Below are 16,484 nucleotides of genomic sequence, written 5' to 3'. Positions count from 1 at the left end.
GAAAGAAAAGCCCTCCAGTCTCTGTGGTGAACTGAGCCTTCACCTCCTGTAAACTCTGCACAGAAGGGCTCACAGCACCTGATGCCATCAGCAGCTCTGCACAGCGGGCTTTGCCACTGACAGCCAAATCCCAGCGTCCTTCCCTTAGCGAGTGCCATCACTTCTCACCCCCCACAAACCTGCTAGAAGCAGTGGCATTCAGCACAGACCCAGGGGGCAGCTGTGAAGGGCAGGCTGTCCAACCTACTACCACATGGTGAAAGCAGCCTGATCTTGTTTTCAGGAAGGGATAAAAGGAACGTCAAAATTTTCAGGAGTTGGACTTGGATGATCCTAGTGAACCCCTCCCAACTCAGAATATTCTGTGATTCGGTGATATTTGACTACAGCCTGTTAAGAGGGAGTGAAAGCAGGTCTTCTTTGTTCTAGCAATGGAGTATATTAACTCCTGAAAAGTCATTCGCATTACACTACTCAAGACAAACAAAAGTTAAATCATTAGGTATGAAATACAGCTTTCAAAAATGTAACATCATACAGTTTCTGACTGCCAGCAGTCAGTGTCTAGAACTGTACAGCAACAAATCCTTTCTCAATATACCAGCCCCACTGTACTGCTCAGGATGCCACATTCCCACCTTTATGGTTTCACACTTACCAAAGAGCTGGCTTTAAAATGTACAAATGATGAAGGCTACAGTATACTGAGAAATGGACAACTAAAGCTTTTTGGTTGTTTCACCATACCAGAAGAATTCCCAGAGACACATTAATGCATCCTTCTAATCCATCGTGCCATTGTTCTCACAGCCAGACAGAATTTCTTTTTCACTTCGTGCCTTGTGGTGCAGTTTAGTATAATGAGATTGTAACAGGTCTCAAAATCATTAAATTATGGAAGTGTTTCCCTTTTCAAACCCTTGCTCTCAGAGTTTAATGGCATCATAACAGCATCTGGAGACAGGAGCTGAGACCACTTTCTGTCACATCTCTGAGCTGATTTGCGGTGCACTGAGCTGAAAGTCTTCACAGACACCTTCACCATTAATTTCACTGGGAAATCTATTTTACAGGTTTTACATGTTGCATCTCTCTTGAATAACAGATTAAATTTGAGTTTCTAAGTGGCTTTTAATTTCTGCTCCCTGCAATTGAACTGCATTGCCTCTTTCTCCTACTTTGGCAAATCTCATAAAAGTCACTGGGCATTTACTACTCTTATTTCTGTAGCAATCTCACTGACCACACAGTTTTTACTACAAACATAATACTTTTAGATAGCATAGGTTTCATATTTTTATTTTCCAAAACTTATACATCAGAAGGAGACAGAAGTTACATTGACATCTTATGGCAAGCACACCTCTTGTCTCAAGATGGTGGAAAATAAGCATATTAAAACACTGCTCAACCACATGATGACAATAATGTTTTAAAATGAAGGAAATTCTTAGTCAAAATTTTAATGAAAATGAGCTTCATTTTTCTATTGTTGCAACTTATCCCATATCCCATTTCTGTATGTGCAAAAATGCTTAAGAATAATATAGCATCTTTGAAACATTTGATGGCTTATAAGTGAAAAGGTCATAAGAAAACATAAGGGCTCTGTGTTAACTTCAAAGATGAGGAAGAATCATTACTCATTTAAAGCACTAAGAAAACCTATACGCTTTTGTATTTTAAAAATAATTTTCTGTTATTTTTTGTTTTGTTTTGGTATTTTTTTTATTATATCATTAAACTACCACAATTTACTGTTATTTATAGCCCACAGCCATAAAATGCAGTTATTTTTGTCTGATACAAGTTAAGCACATCAGGCTGGGTATGTGCTTGTGCTGGAGATGACTTCAACTCTACCAATATTGGCACTGGCAATTCAGGAGGGAGCTCTTTTCACTCCACTTTAACATGGAACTGACATCTCTGCCTAATTTTATAGCATACTTTTGTGTTAGCACCACCATGGTTTAGTGGTTGGTGGAAAGACTCACATATACCAAACCCACCCTGTAAATGGATCCACATGGTGGAACTGCCTTGCGAAAAGCTCCTGGAAGGACTGCAGTCTTAAGACATGATGTGTTAAGTGCTTTGGCATTTTTCAAGATGAGAGGTGCTATAGATATGTAATGAACTATTTCCCTTGTTTTCCTTGAGGAGCTTGAGCTGAAAATGTCTTTCAGTCACTGGACACTTCAACATTCCTTAGCGCAGAAATTGAAGCCCAAAGTGTATCAAACAATTTTACAGTATAACTAGCCACCAGTTTTGGATCATTACCTTCATTTCATCATGAATGGGCATTATGAACGCAACTAGATAAAAACATGTTAAACAGTTAATATGCATTGAGAAATTGTATCACTCTTCAAACTACATAGTTTAAACTGTATAAAATGGCATAAGGAATCACGGAGTGTGTGTTTCTTTTTGCTGTTGTAAGAGAGTATCAATTACAATGTTATCGTGACAGCTCCATCCTGTAGCCAGGAGAATCGCCGCTGAAATCAGTGGAGGGCATAAGGTGCAATTACAGGCGGGCTGTTGCTTCAGTGGAGGAAACGAGAGGAGGCTCGGGGAAGGCAGCGGAGCGCTGAGCGGCGGGGAGGATGCTGAGCTGTGTCCGGGGGCTCCCCGGCCGCACAGCTGCACCGCAAAGCCCCTGCCCCGCACGCAGGGAGCTCCGGCCCCGCCTGTGCCCACGATCGTACTCGGGGTTAACCCCCGGGCCATGGGCGGGCACGTCCCGCCGCAGGGCCGGGCAGTGTCCGTGCTCCGCCTCGGCCCGATCGCGACCGGCGGTGCCGCCGGGCCCCGGGCGCGGCAGGGGGACCCCGCGGCCCGTCCTTCCCTCAGCCGGCCCGGAGCCGGCGGGGCCGCCGAGGAGAGATGGCTGCGCGGGCCGAAGGACGCGGCTCCAGCTCGCCCAGCCGCCCCGGCGTCCCCCCGCCTCCCGGGCCGCTCCGTGCCGTGACGGCGGCCGCCCCGCCCCGGCCCGCCCCGCGGGTCTCCCCCCAGCCTCGGCGGCGGAGCGGAGCGGAGCGGCCGCCGCCCCAGCCGCGGCGGAGTGAATGGGTTGCCATGGCAACTGAGTGAGGCAGGCAGCGAGGCCGCCGCGGCCCCAGCCGCCTCCGCTCCGCAGCGTGTGGGCGAGCAGGCAGCGGGCGGCCGCCGGGACAGCCGAGGGGACGCCGGGAGCGCAGCGGCAGGATGGAGGACGGCTTCTCCAGCTACAGCAGCCTCTACGACACCTCCTCGCTGCTCCAGTTCTGCAACGGTAAGGGCGGGGGCCACCCCGGCGAGCGGCGGGGTCCCGGCGCTCCCGCGGGGCGGAGGCGGAGGCCGGCGCGGGGAAGGCAGCGCCGGGAGCGGGCCTGGTCCAGGCTGCCGGCGGCGTCTCCGCCGCCCGGGGCCGCGCGGCTCCGCGGCGCAACTCGGGCGGAGGAGGAGGAGGAGAGAGGAAACTTCACCCCCTTCAGCCTCCCCCGTTATACGGCGGGAAACCTGCCAGCCCTCGGGGCGCCTCTGCGAGCAACTTCTGCGCCTCCTTCCTGGGAACATGCAGGGATACGTGTACTGTGTGGATGGTATCGATGTCTGTGTGCATCTTTCCCAAAGGCAGATCTGGTAGCTCAAGCCATCACCCACCGCTGCGTGTCTCCTTGGCGCGTATGCCAATATACACACACACACCTAGAAATACCTATATGTATGTATAGAAATAAGCATATACATATCTGTAAGACCTGTATTTATGTACATGTACGAGGCCGAGCTGCCCGTGACCCCGGGGGCGCAGTGGGACGCTGTGGCAGGGGCAGGTGTCCTTCAGCCCCCTGCCCGCCCCCGCTCCCCGAACCAGCCAAGGGCGCTGCGAGGTGTGAGATGCCCGGGTGGAGTTGCGGGAGTTGGCCTGCACTTACTGATTTTTCTTGCTGCTGTTTTTTAAGGTAGGGGTTATTGGGGTGGTGGCGTCACCTGGGTGGCAGCATGACAGGGGAGCTGCCAGGCTGCAGTACGGGTCATAAAAAAGGAAGGAGGTGAGGAACAGCAAGTATCCTCACAGGCAGTATTGGAGATTGGCCTGCATAGTACTTGGGATTATTCAGCTAGCTGATATTTCCCTTGGGGGAAATAAATCAGCTATTCTAAATATTACAGAGAGTTCTTCATGGTAAACTATAATCTCCAAATACCTTACTTTGATACGAGTTGTTACTTTCTAGCAACAATATTGCGAACATTCATAATCTCATATTTCATATTTGTGGATCTCTTATTCCTCTACATTTTAGTAGTAGTCTCTGCTTTCTACTGCTGTCTGAACAGCTGGAGTCAGGTTCACATGAAATTGCTTCATGACAGCAACTGCATCAGCCATAGCTGCCTCTTTCCTTGAAAGACACGAAGATGATAAATTTCACGTTATTTTCTTTGTGCTGCGGTGCAAGAAAGGGACAGGTTTGCAGTAAACTCTGATCCGTGTGAACCTGGAGATTGTGGGAGCAGTTTTTTCAGGGCAGCAGGAGTTGTGTGTGGGGGCTGTGCATTGTGTGGTGACACTGTATTTTTGGAGCTCTTCAGGAGATGAAACTATGACTATGTACGGGGGTTGTACACTAAGAGCAGATGCCTGTTTTGCCTAAACTTAATAAGTATTTCATTGTAAGCGTTTTTAATAAGTAAACATGCAGCAGTGTATTTCAAAGTTTATACTCTAATCCGTTTATAAGCAAGCTGTCTCCCTACCAGAATCTCCGGGCTTTGCTTTTACAGTGATCATGATAGTAGCCTGCATGTGGGAGCACAAGGAGTAGCATCACTTTCTGAATAGTTTGAAAATGCAGAGTAGCTTATTCCTGTGGACTGTCCCTCATGTTGATTTGGTATCTCTGAGCACCTATTATACTCGATGGAAATAATCCATATGTATTTATACTGTGCATAGGCTTTAAAATCTTAGTTAATCCGTAAGTATTTTATTCTAGAATGTGTTTCTAGAACAAATCACTTGCTTAGCTTTGTCTCATTGTAGATAGTGACCTCAAGGGCTGTTGTAAGTTTGTATTATTCTGTGTTTATAAAAGAAAGTGGTTGAATTCAGAAGCCCTTGATTTTACAAGTTAGTCTTTAGTGAGACTGTATTAAACGAGATGAGGAATTAAAGATAATCAGGCCTTTGAGTACAGCCTTGAGGTAGTCAGGTATTTCACACATGACCCATGAGGAAGAAAATACAAATAGAGGATGCCAGTGAAGGTTTTGAGGTTGGAAAGTGATAAATAAAATTGCTTTACAGGGAAGTGGAAAGCTCTTACAAGTATAATGGGCAGTATGAAAAATGATGTGAAGTTGGGAGTGGGGCAGACATATAAAAGAAACCAAACAAAGCAAGCAAGTGGTAGAGATAGAGACAATATGCTTTCAGTACATGGTAAAGTGAGAAACAAAATGGCTGGTAAGCACTCAACGTGATCATTGCTGAATGCTGTAAAGGTTCCTGCTCTGAATAGGATTAATTTTAGTTGTACAAGAAAAGACATGATGGAATTCTCTGGCGCTCACAAACAAGAAATTATAAAGAGACTGCCTGTATGTGTTGTTTCAAAAGAACAGTATGCAAAGGCTGTGGTCCTGAAGAAATGTCTGTGGGTCACCTGAAGGGTAGCAACAAAGTTCTGGCCTGGGCCAAGGATGGGTGCAATTTCTCCCACTTGTCAGTCCATTCTCCTTGTTTGGAGTGGATGGGAGCCCAGGAGGGGATTGGGAGGGAGGGAGCAGTAGTGGGCAGGAGGCTGTGAGGGAGCAGGACCTTGGCTGGTAGAGGACCTCATCAGGGAGAAAAAAGTTAATACGAGAGCAGATTTGCCCCAGACTTGCTCCTTTCTTTCTTAGAAAGGGCCCTGGGTTCAGGAGAAGAATTTGGGTCTCATATGCAGATTTCATTTGTATGATTATTTATTAATGTGTTTTTACAGCTTGTGATGTTTAAAAAGTAAGGTAAATGGAGAAAGAAGGGAATGAAGAAAGAGGTGAGGAAAATATGTTAGTTTTGAGCTGCATGTCTGAAATCTAGGGCAAATATTTAGCACACTTAGTTCAAAGACACCTACTTTCTTCAAACTCCTTTTTTCAGAATAGTAAAGGTACAGTTGGCATTTGAGAAACATTGTGTTAATGAACACAAGTGTCAAGCTGAGATAACATCAAAGCAAGAAATACAAACTTCCAATGTGATTTTAGGCAAGTTATTTCATTCTTGATGCCTTAGTTTCCTTAGTTGTAAACTGAGCAGAAAGTACATGCCTGCTTTGGAGGAGTTTATCATATTTATTAGTTTATTTGGTATTTCCCTCTTCAGTTTCAGAGGACAGTCTTCAGATGCACAAAATGTTTTGTTAGTTGTTCTGTTTGTTTGTTTATTTTTAAGAAAGACACTAAAATAACTCCTCAAGGACAATTCTCAACTTACGCGCCACTTTCCAGGTAATGGAGGACTCTGTTGGTTTATTTTGCATGTTGTAAAGTAAAGCTTAGATGATATTAACTGTGCCTGGTTATAGACACCTTTCTTAGTATAGAAGTCACTTTTAGATAGAAAGCCAGGATGTTTTTCTACAGTCAATCAGGTTGTTAGTCATGTGTTATTTAAGCTGAAGGTAAAAGTGGAAGGATACTGATAAGGCAAGATAGAGTTGAGGTTTTTAACATCTGCTTAAAAATTGAATGGAGAGAACTGTGCTGGACAGGAAACACTACCAAACTGGAACATACTGGAATTAGGGACAGTGCTCATCTCGCCTCCAGCTGATGTACTAAGTTGCAGCTGTGGTCAGTACTGATTATAGACAGGTTGGGAACACATGGAGGGTGAGGGCAGAGTTTTGTGGGTCCTCTGACCACAAATCCCTATCTATCTATTCTCTATCTATTTGCACAGACTTCACCACAGTAATTGCTGTGGGCAGGATTATTAGGTATCTGAAAGGTAAAGGGTGAAATCTGGGATTCCTGCAAAATGCTTCTGTAGGCTTAAAGATGGAAGTGAAAATTTATCTATGATTTCTTTGGAACTTATAACATCTTTTAAATATCCTTCATGTGGCTGCTGGGAAAATCATTGCTGTCAAATGGCCATTCCTGCAACCACAAAAGCCTTGTTTAACAGAAACTTCAACTTTAGAGTATATGGGTAAAGCAGTAAAAAAACCTGTGAAACATTATTTCTTAATGAAATTTTTATATTTGGCAAGGGACTCCATAATATTAATTACAGTTCTGTTTAACAGATTACTTGAAGTGTAATTGTTAGTAAAAAAATATAGAGTTAGAGAAAAATTTAAATTGATACAATCTATGCTATAGTTTATCTTTTAAAAAGAGCAGAATAAGCATAGAATCACAGAATATGCTGAGTTGGAAGGGACCCACAAGGATCATTGATCATCCAACCCTTAGTCCTGCACGGGACCATCCCCAAGAGTCACACCATGTGCCAAGAGGATTCCTGGATTCTATCAGGCTTGGAGCTGTGAGCACTTTCTGGGGAGCCTGTTCCAGTGCCCAGACACCCTCTGGATGAAGAACTTTTCCTGATATCCAGCCTAAACTTCCCTTGACACTGGTTATGTCCCTGAATTCTGACACTGGTCACTGCAGTGGCTGCCTGTCCCCTTCCCCTCGTGAGGAAGTTGTAGACTGTGATTAAGTCTCCTCATAGTCTCATGTTCTCCAGGCTGAACAGACCAATAATAAAAAAACCTCTTAAAAAGTAATGGTTCCTGTTGGCTTCCTCTTCCCAAAATAGCTAAATCATGTTAAGATTTTTGACAGGTAATAGCTTTGATAAATGTCAGTCATTCTTAAGTCACGAAAAGTAAATTGTGTGACTCAGTTTTTGTCAATCTATTTACAGTTTGAATCTTCTGCTTCTGTAATTCTCCTCCATTCCCGAAAACAAATTGAATATGTGTACCTCTTCTCTCCAACTCCTGTATCTGCAAGTGTAGCAATGCCTGTCAGCGAGGAAGTGAGCACCACAAACAGGAAATCTGTATGGACAGTATTATTCTGGTGGTTGTCTCTTCTTTCCCATTTGACTCTTGCACTTCCTCTCCTTAACCTTCCTAAATGCAGCCAGTTTCCATCTTCCTACAGCTGGGCCAAAGTCACACATTATGGAATGGGTTTGGGAAGGAACAACTGTAAGGTGAGCCTTGTAGCTTTCAGGGCACCAGTTCAAATCTGTCAAGGGCTGGAAGAGACTATAATTTGTTTTACTGTGCTCACTTCCTAGCAATAGTGCAAAACAAAATTGGATGTAATTCGGTTTTCACTGGGCAGATTCATGCAGTGTGTGTAGGAAAAGGTGTTGCAAGCATGTTCAAAAAGATGTTGCAAACATGTTAATAGCATTACTCATGTTGTTTTTCCAGAAGTTCATAACAACACAGTCAGAGAGACAAATCAGGCTTTCTCATGTTTCATCCATAGATCTCTCCAGAACAGCAGTATGTTTTGAACTCGGGAATGGAGACAATACCTCACTTGAAGCTTCTACCAGTTTTGTAGGACAGATTTTGTTACCTTTGACAGCATTTTCTTAATTTTTCTTTCAATGAGATTTGTTCTGGCTTTTGCAGTCAAACTCTTAAAAGAAATGCTGAATGGGACTCTACATTAAGTATTAGTTTTATGCATTTTGGAGCTATACAGAGTATAAGTTGATTCTAGAATATTTTTCTTCACTACTGGAGTAAAGGGTAGGGAGAGGTGGCATACAAAACCATTCTTTTTTTTTTTGTTGTTGGTATGTGCAATAATTGACTGCAAAATAAATCAGTATGCTATGAATTAAAAATAACTTGCTGCAATGGACACTTGCACAATATATATTGTTAGCCTATTAGAGCTCAAACTATTCTTACTAATAAGATACTATATAAGTAAGCTGAATTTGTTACCCTTTAATTAGCTATTTATTTCCAAAACATGAATTATTAACACTTGTGTTAGTCATGAATGGTGTTAATTATAGTTACTGGAATTTAATCTTTTTCCCTTTTTTTTTTCTTTTTTTTTAACTAAGCTTCTAAAAACAAATGAAAATGTAGACCAGCCATGAGAGAATCCTCTAGTGATAGTCAAACCTCAACAGAGAATCTGTGTCAGTGTTAGCAATATGGAGAGAAACTACAAGTATCAAGTATTTTATCATGAATAAAACAACATACAGAATTGCAAATTAAAACATTGGGCTCTCAGCAGAAAAACATGCTTTATCTGATCTTCAAGGAGTTTTAAAAAATTTAATAATACTTTATAGAGCTGATAAAATATATGTTTTATGTTCTAATTAAAAATAGCAAATCTGAAAATATTTTATTGAACCTTAAACCAAATGCAAATAGTTCACATAAGGATTAAAATTATATTAAAAATACATTATTAAAAAGTGGATATACGTGAGGAGACAGTGAGGGAGTGCACCAGTCAGTGACATACATTTTAATAGGTTTTATTCTGACTTCCCTCTTCTTGCTCCTTTCCTTAGAAATTTAAGACAAAGATTGTAAAGTTGATGTGCATTTTTTTTTGTCAAGAGAAGTTTTGTGAAGTTGTAATAATGAACCTGTCTTTTGATCTCTAAAATCTTGGGGATGATGAGAGAGAATAAGTAGGAAGGTTGTATGAAAGAGTGTAATGACTACATTTTCAGTTGGATGCTTGCTCTTTGCAAATGACACTAATTGGGCAACCATAAGGAATTGTGAAAGCTTAGAGGGAGTGCAAAAGGAGCTGTGGATGATGCTCTTCTTCCATAAAACACAATTTAAAATGTTCGTCCATTACATAATTAAAACATGGAAGTAGCTCCCTGAGGTTTTTTAGGGAGATGGGGTGGGGATAATGATATGTTAACATGATTTCACTAAATTAATTCTTTGGAAAGTAATTAAGTGAGATTGTCCACACTCCATTACTTCCAAAGGGTAAAATCTGACATGGTCCATCATATTCTCATCTTGCTTTGAAATGACTGATTATTGAATAAATATAATATATTCATTTGAAAACTAGCACTGGAGATCTCTAGCACTGTTTTTAGGTATTGTGGAATGTAGAAATTAATCGCCTTTTTGGATTTAAAATCTGAAATAAACACTTCATTGTGATAAAAGCAGTTTGCATTTCTTAACAGCATAGACCCTGTATTTGGTTGTAAATTTACGTCAAGGTTCCTGCAAACAGGAATGAAGAAATGTTTCCTGGTTTTAAGTATAACTTTTATAATCTGTTGCAGGCCAATAGATGTAGCATTGCTACTGGCTTTTAGTCATCTGAGAATTGAGTTTGGACAGGAGCCTAAGCTAAGCTTTGAAATGTGAGGTTCCTAAGATGGGGAATAGACGAACACATTTCAATATATAAATAAAGAAACAATCTTTGTTTCAAAATTTTGTAATGCATCTTGTGTTTATGAAAACTAGATCTTTCTTTTTCTTACAATCATGTTGAAAAACACAGCAGACTGAAACAGCCTTTGACGTTTCCCAGTCCAACTCCTGTACACTCAAGTGGCGCTGACTGGGCACTGGTGCCTAGAATTTCCTTGAGGCTGTTAAAGGTTTTTGTACCATGAAGTCAGCAGCATTAGGAGGAGTTCTTACTTTATTTTTTGCTTTTGGTGAAAAAAAAAATCTCTCTGAAACCTGAGAAAGATCCTGACAGACAGTTTCATATTTATTTTATGCTTACTAAAAGCAATTACCATTTTGTTGCTTCCTTTTCCCCTTCCCTCTGCAGCATTTCACAAGGTGTTTTACCCAGACCTGCTGCTGCCTAGAAAGCATCCTTCCATGTCCCACATGGAGATGCTGTTTAAAGAGCTGGTAGGATGTGGGAGGTGGGTCCTTGTGCTGCCCCTGAAGCAGGTATGTGAGGGTTTGTGTGTTACCCACATTGTCCCACTGCTCAGTGCCCGATGAATGACGCTGTGACCGAGGTCTGTGGCTGTGTGGGTGGTCCAGCAAGGCTGGCTGGGCCACAGGGGGCAACGAGGTCTTTATCTAAACTGATAAAACCTTACAGGCATTAGCATATTCCTTGGCTCAGGCCAGTCTTTATTCAAACCAGTGTCTGCATTGCTGCCTTTTTGCTTTACTTCTTCCAAATATAGGCCAACATTATAGGGCAGTGACACACAGGACTTTGCTTAAATGATCTGAAAAATCAGGTCACTGTTTTAGGTTACTAACCGTGAACCTAAATATTGAATTTTGATTTAAATTTTAAAATTGAATTTAAGGAGTTTCTGTCCACGTATTATGAGAGGCAATGTTATAAAGCTCATATACAATACCTCATTGTAACACAGTAAATAATTACTGATGTGCTTTGGGATAAGAATCAAAATCCAGACAATGTGCAGGTGATAGAAATTTAATCGTGGACTTCAGTAGGACTGTAGTTTGAAACTCTGGGAATGATCATGGCAAAGTCCAGTTGAATCTGAAAAAAAGGAGTATTCTTAGAAATTTTGACTCTTGTAGTAAAATAGACTTCTATTGTAATTTAGTGGACTCTCTATAATGCCATGCAGGGAAGGAGGTATGAGGGTAGGTTCTTTCTTTTTCTGCCTTTTATGCTAGACAGTGTGAGAAGTCCTTGTGGTAGTTGAAAATAAGTTTGAAAATAAGTGATTTCAGAAGTTTTAATGATGTAATGAGAGGTCCTTTGGGATCAAATATTTTATACCTACAGATTTTAAGATAAATATTTATGTGTTTTTGCAAGGCTTGAGGCCTTTCTTTACTGAGAAATGAGAAAAGATCAATTTTTAAAATTTGAGGGTTTGGTGTGTGGGCCAGCAGAATGTAGGCTGGTGGCACACAGATAAGCCTTTTCTTGACTGGTGTACTGCAGGACCTTGCAGCTGAAGGGCTGAATACTTTTAAGAGGTATATATAAGCTACACTAGCTCTGTGATGCTGGACTTCTGCGCTATTAGCACATTAGCAGGAACTGTGGAACAAGAGGAAGAAATTTGTAAAGCAAAATAGTTTGTGGTGAGGGCTGGTGTATCCAGTGTCTCTGTATTTACTATGGGCTAGTTCTAACTTAATGCCATTTACCAAACACACTTCAGCACTGGAGCACTCCTACTGTGCTGCTGGAGTGCTCTCCTAAGACTTGGTCCCTCCATGAACCAAAGAGGGATGGTGGGTGGTGAACACTGCATCAGCATCCTTTGGATCCAAACTGAAATTTGTCTAGGGAGCTGTGGCTGCTAGAGGTGGGGCAGTCATATTGTTGTAGTCTTTGAGAGATGTTTTCTCCCACTCTCTAGTCTTTAACCATAATTCTTTCTCATTTGGGAGGTAACATGGTCAGTACACCAACAGAGAAGTTGCTTCCTTGATTTTCTGTTCTGGTTTTCTTCAGAAAAGATTCTTAATATTGTGAACAAGGGACCACAGGACCCGTGTTGGGTGTGAGCTCTTCTTTGGGTCTAAAGATTTTTTTAACAGTTTCTCTATCAGAAAGATCATTATGAGTGTTGATCTTGTTCAGAACAAAAAATTTAAAACTCTGGACTTCTTTCTTTTGAGCAAGTTTTGTTGGATCAGACAGAAATAAAATCAAGGCTTTACATTTACAACAGTTCTACTTTACTGAAAGATCTAAGCCCAGTCATTTTTAAGGCAGAGAGAGAGGAAGGAATATGGGTGTAACAGTCTACCTGTCCTTTTTGTTATTTAATAGCTTGGTGTTTTCATCTCTGTTTTAAAAGCTGAATAAACAGGATACAAATATTAAAGGGCTTTGGTTATGGGGTTCCCTCCCCTGACTGTTTTTGATCATTGTATGGTGGGTTTTGCTTTTGCTGCATTGGATGACCTTTTGTTTGAAAGACTTAGGATAAGCATATTATCTGTGCAAGGCTAAAAAAATGGTTCTGACTATAATACCAGTAGCATTTCAGAACAAATTTATAGCTGAATTACATAGTTAGTTATTTGCATGGTGTTGCAGCTTTCTTTTATGATCTGGAGGTTTTGTTTTGGTTTTAGGAAAGAGTTAAATAACTGAGTTGTGGGATTAAATGTTCAGCTGTGGAATTGAAAAATGGTTACTGTTGTGTTAAGTGAATGCTTTATAACTAAAACTCGCAGAAGTTGGAAAACACATTTGTTGTTATGGTCTCCTGAGAGCAGTATATTTGTATCTACTCATTTTTTTTTATGGAGCACAGGGTTTTAGACATTAAGGTGAAACTTTACAGCAGTGAACAGAGTAGTGTGGTTTATTCCAGCATTGCCTCATGTGTAAATTATTTGAGAAATTCTGTTCTGTAGCTGTCAGTCTTGGTAAGATACTCTTGCTGGGATTGTAGCTTCTTCTGTGAACACATATGCCTGGATGATTGATCTGCTTATTTCTAAATTTTGTTTAAATAGGGAGAGTCTATAGCAGGCCAACCTACTACTTCCCATCCTCCCACAGGGCCAAGATGAATCAAAAGAACTCTTTCTCCTTTCATCTGCCCTTTTAAAATAAAATGTACATTGTTTCTGAGGCATACTGGTGTAATACAATCATTTTTCTAACTTTGAAGATGAGTAACACTATGTGATAATGTTTCAACTGTTTCAATGAAATGAAAGAATACAAAGTAACATGGATGGGAGACAAAGGGATGTAAAAGATGACAGGCTCGGTCCTTCAGATGTTATGCGATAGGAGGGTGTATAGTGTTCCTTAGGAGTAAAGGTTAATAAACCAGAGAGCTGTGGGAGCTGGAAGATAGGACTGTAAAATTCAGAAGATGAAGGTTAAGTGGATTCTGGTCTTGAGGCCAAACCTGATGTCCCTGCCCCACTGCCCGTTTCCAGTTTGATCTGGGGCTGATAAACCCTGCCACACTGTGCAGCTGCTCAGGAGGAAGGTCTTGTTTCCCCTTCCCTCACTTGCTGTCTGTGGTTTTACCTACTTGATGGACTAAATTGTCTGGAGTTAAACATGCTAACCTAACAAAAAAAAAATTAAAAACAGGCAGTATCTGTGTGTGGTGTTTTGGTTTTACTTTTGCTGGGTTAGTTTTCTGCCAAGTCGAAGAATGAAATCAGCTTCCAGAGGCAGGAGAAGATAAATTGTAGGAGAAGTGGGTGCTGCAGGCAGACTGGGGGCTGCTAGAATGGCCATTGTGTCTTGTGGAACTGCACCCTTGCTTTTGTCATTGCAGCTGCTTGTGGCACCATGTGTTGCACAGCGTCAATAAATTAATCCAAGTTAGAAGTGTTGCCCATCTGTTATGTATTGTAGCAGGTAGAAGTGATCCCCATTTTTCTGTCTTGTGCCAGGCATAGTGGTGGTAGGCAAACTTTTAAAACAATGCATAAGCAGTACAAGGGAGAGACATGCAGCTGCTGAAGACTAATAAAAACACAAACTACTTTTTGACTGCTACAAACATGATTGAAAACTAAATTAAAGTTCATAGAGGTGGAAAATTACCTATGCATCATAAATTTAATTTCCAGTCCACCTACCCATTCTGAGCAGAGTGAACTAACATAAATTTTTTACCATTGAGATTCCTGTCTTTGGTGAATGTTTAGTTTTTGTGGTCGCTTCTCATGTGTGTCTGTGTGTGTTTTGTTGGTTTTTTCCCTCCCTGGAAACTATGAATCTCAATCTTTTTTGTAATCCTTTTTATGTGCTTTTCAGAATATGATATCACATTCAATTAAAAAAAAAATAATAGTTAGCCCCAGGCACACAGGTGTGCTCAATATTTTTATAAAGTGAAATTTTAATTAGTAATTGAATATTGCCAACCATTTTTCTTGCACTTTTTAACTTTGTGACTTTGTATGTCTTAGAATTTTCCTTTATAGTTTTGAGACAGAAGTGAAATTTCTATCAAAAGAATAATGATCTCTTCTTTCTTACATTATTCTAGTTGGGAACACACTTGTTTCAGGGGCATGTTCATCAGATTATTCCATAACTTTTCAGGAAAAGGCATACCCTAAAACCAGAATTAATCAGTAACAAACATCATCAGTGTGATGCTGCTGATCTGTTCTCAGAACCAAGTCTGGGCATTCTTTTGACTTATTGCAAGGAGAAGAGGAAGATCCACAAGATTTCTGTGCACTGAGGAATTTAAACACAAATACTCTTGCAGGAGCTAGTAATCATCTTCAGTGGTCCCATATAGGAAGACCTGGATTAAAAAATTTGCACTTGAGAGAGAGTAGTTGTGCCCTGTTTGTTTACTCTTCGTTATTTCCGAGATTAAATAAGCCTAAGGCAGTTCCAGTGATTCCTGCAAGGCTCTATAGGATTTTGTGAAGCCCAGAAACCATTTGGTTGATGCTGGGTTATTAACCTTGGTAGTTGTGACTCAGAAGGTTATGAGAGATTTGTGTGCATATTGTTCCAGGAGGGGGTAACTTCAGGGCTTTTTCTCCTTTCTAGTTTTTATACTTCAGTTTTTAATTTCAAAAAATGTTTAGCCTCAGGGAGCCCTCTAAATGTAAGCCTTTTACTGCCTCCTGAATTTGGCAGTTGCTTCTCTTGGTTTAAGTCTCTAGGCATGTGTGATGTGAAGCTTTGAAGTAGCTGTTGCCTGGCTGAAGCCTCTCTGGAGGCAAGGAGAAGGATAATAAAGTTTTGACATTTTCTTTCTTTCCATCATGCAGATATTTTAACAGAAGTGAAACAGCTGATTTTTAGTAAAGACTCTAAAATTTCAGAATTGCTAAGACTGTCTCTTTTGTGGTTTGGTTGTAATTTAGAACAATTGCTGAAATCAGTGGTGTGGAAAGCCACATGCATTTTGTCAGTGTTTTAATATCTGGCATTAGGAACTGGTTAATCCATTTAAGAAGTGGAACAAGAGATTCAAGAGGGAGATGTTGCAGCCCAGTTTGCTTAGATGTTGCCCAATGGGCCACTGACAAATACCAGAAAAGGCAAAGAAAGCTATTTGGGTGGGGGCAAAAACTCCAGTTGAAGTTTTTCATTCTTTGTGGTTCTGATTCTACATATTATCTATCAGTCCCATGCTCAGTGAGCAAACAATTGCCAAGTCCATGGCAGTCTGTATCCCAAACAGCAAGCACCTTACCTTCACCTTTCTGAGCAAGGCTCTGTCTCAGCACTGCTGGTGTGCTTCCCCCAAGAACAAAATAGATACAGGCTACCTTTTCCTGGCTATTCCCAACTTTTTCCAGTCTGCCTCCCTTAAAGTGTCTTGTTGTATGGAATCAGAAGTAGGATAATACATCAGGGAGGAAAAAAAGCTATTTCAAATACTTTGATTATGATATGGTGAAAGTCTTTCTGTTTGGCTAGTTTCTGGCATAGAGCACTTCTGACACTACACTGGTTTGTATTAACTAGGTTTAATAGATTTAGTAGTGGTTAAAATACATAAAGTGATTTTAAAAAATTGGTGTCATGCAGCC

At 41.1% G+C, this 16,484-nt stretch overlaps 1 protein-coding gene across 8 annotated transcripts in view; it reads left to right on the top strand.

Annotated features, from left to right (window-relative positions):
• EML1 (EMAP like 1) overlaps positions 1 to 16,484 on the top strand; it is a 128,457-nt gene that overhangs the window by 39,027 nt on the left and 72,946 nt on the right. For 3 of the 8 annotated variants that reach the window (XM_033061525.1, XM_033061526.1, XM_033061524.1), the window contains exon 1: positions 3,066 to 3,283. The exons of 1 other annotated variant lie outside the window; for it this stretch is intronic. In XM_033061525.1, coding sequence (XP_032917416.1) covers positions 3,217 to 3,283 — 67 coding nt within the window. In that variant the 5' untranslated portion in view covers positions 3,066 to 3,216. Of the gene's footprint in view, positions 1 to 3,065; positions 3,284 to 16,484 lie in introns of those variants that run through there. 4 more of the 8 variants (XM_033061529.1, XM_033061528.2, XM_033061531.2 and 1 more) reach the window with 2 other exon arrangements.

Source organism: Catharus ustulatus, chromosome 6 (assembly GCF_009819885.2).
Source record: "Catharus ustulatus isolate bCatUst1 chromosome 6, bCatUst1.pri.v2, whole genome shotgun sequence".
Classification (NCBI taxonomy): domain Eukaryota; kingdom Metazoa; phylum Chordata; class Aves; order Passeriformes; family Turdidae; genus Catharus; species Catharus ustulatus.
This window is presented reverse-complemented; position numbering and strand designations above follow the sequence as displayed.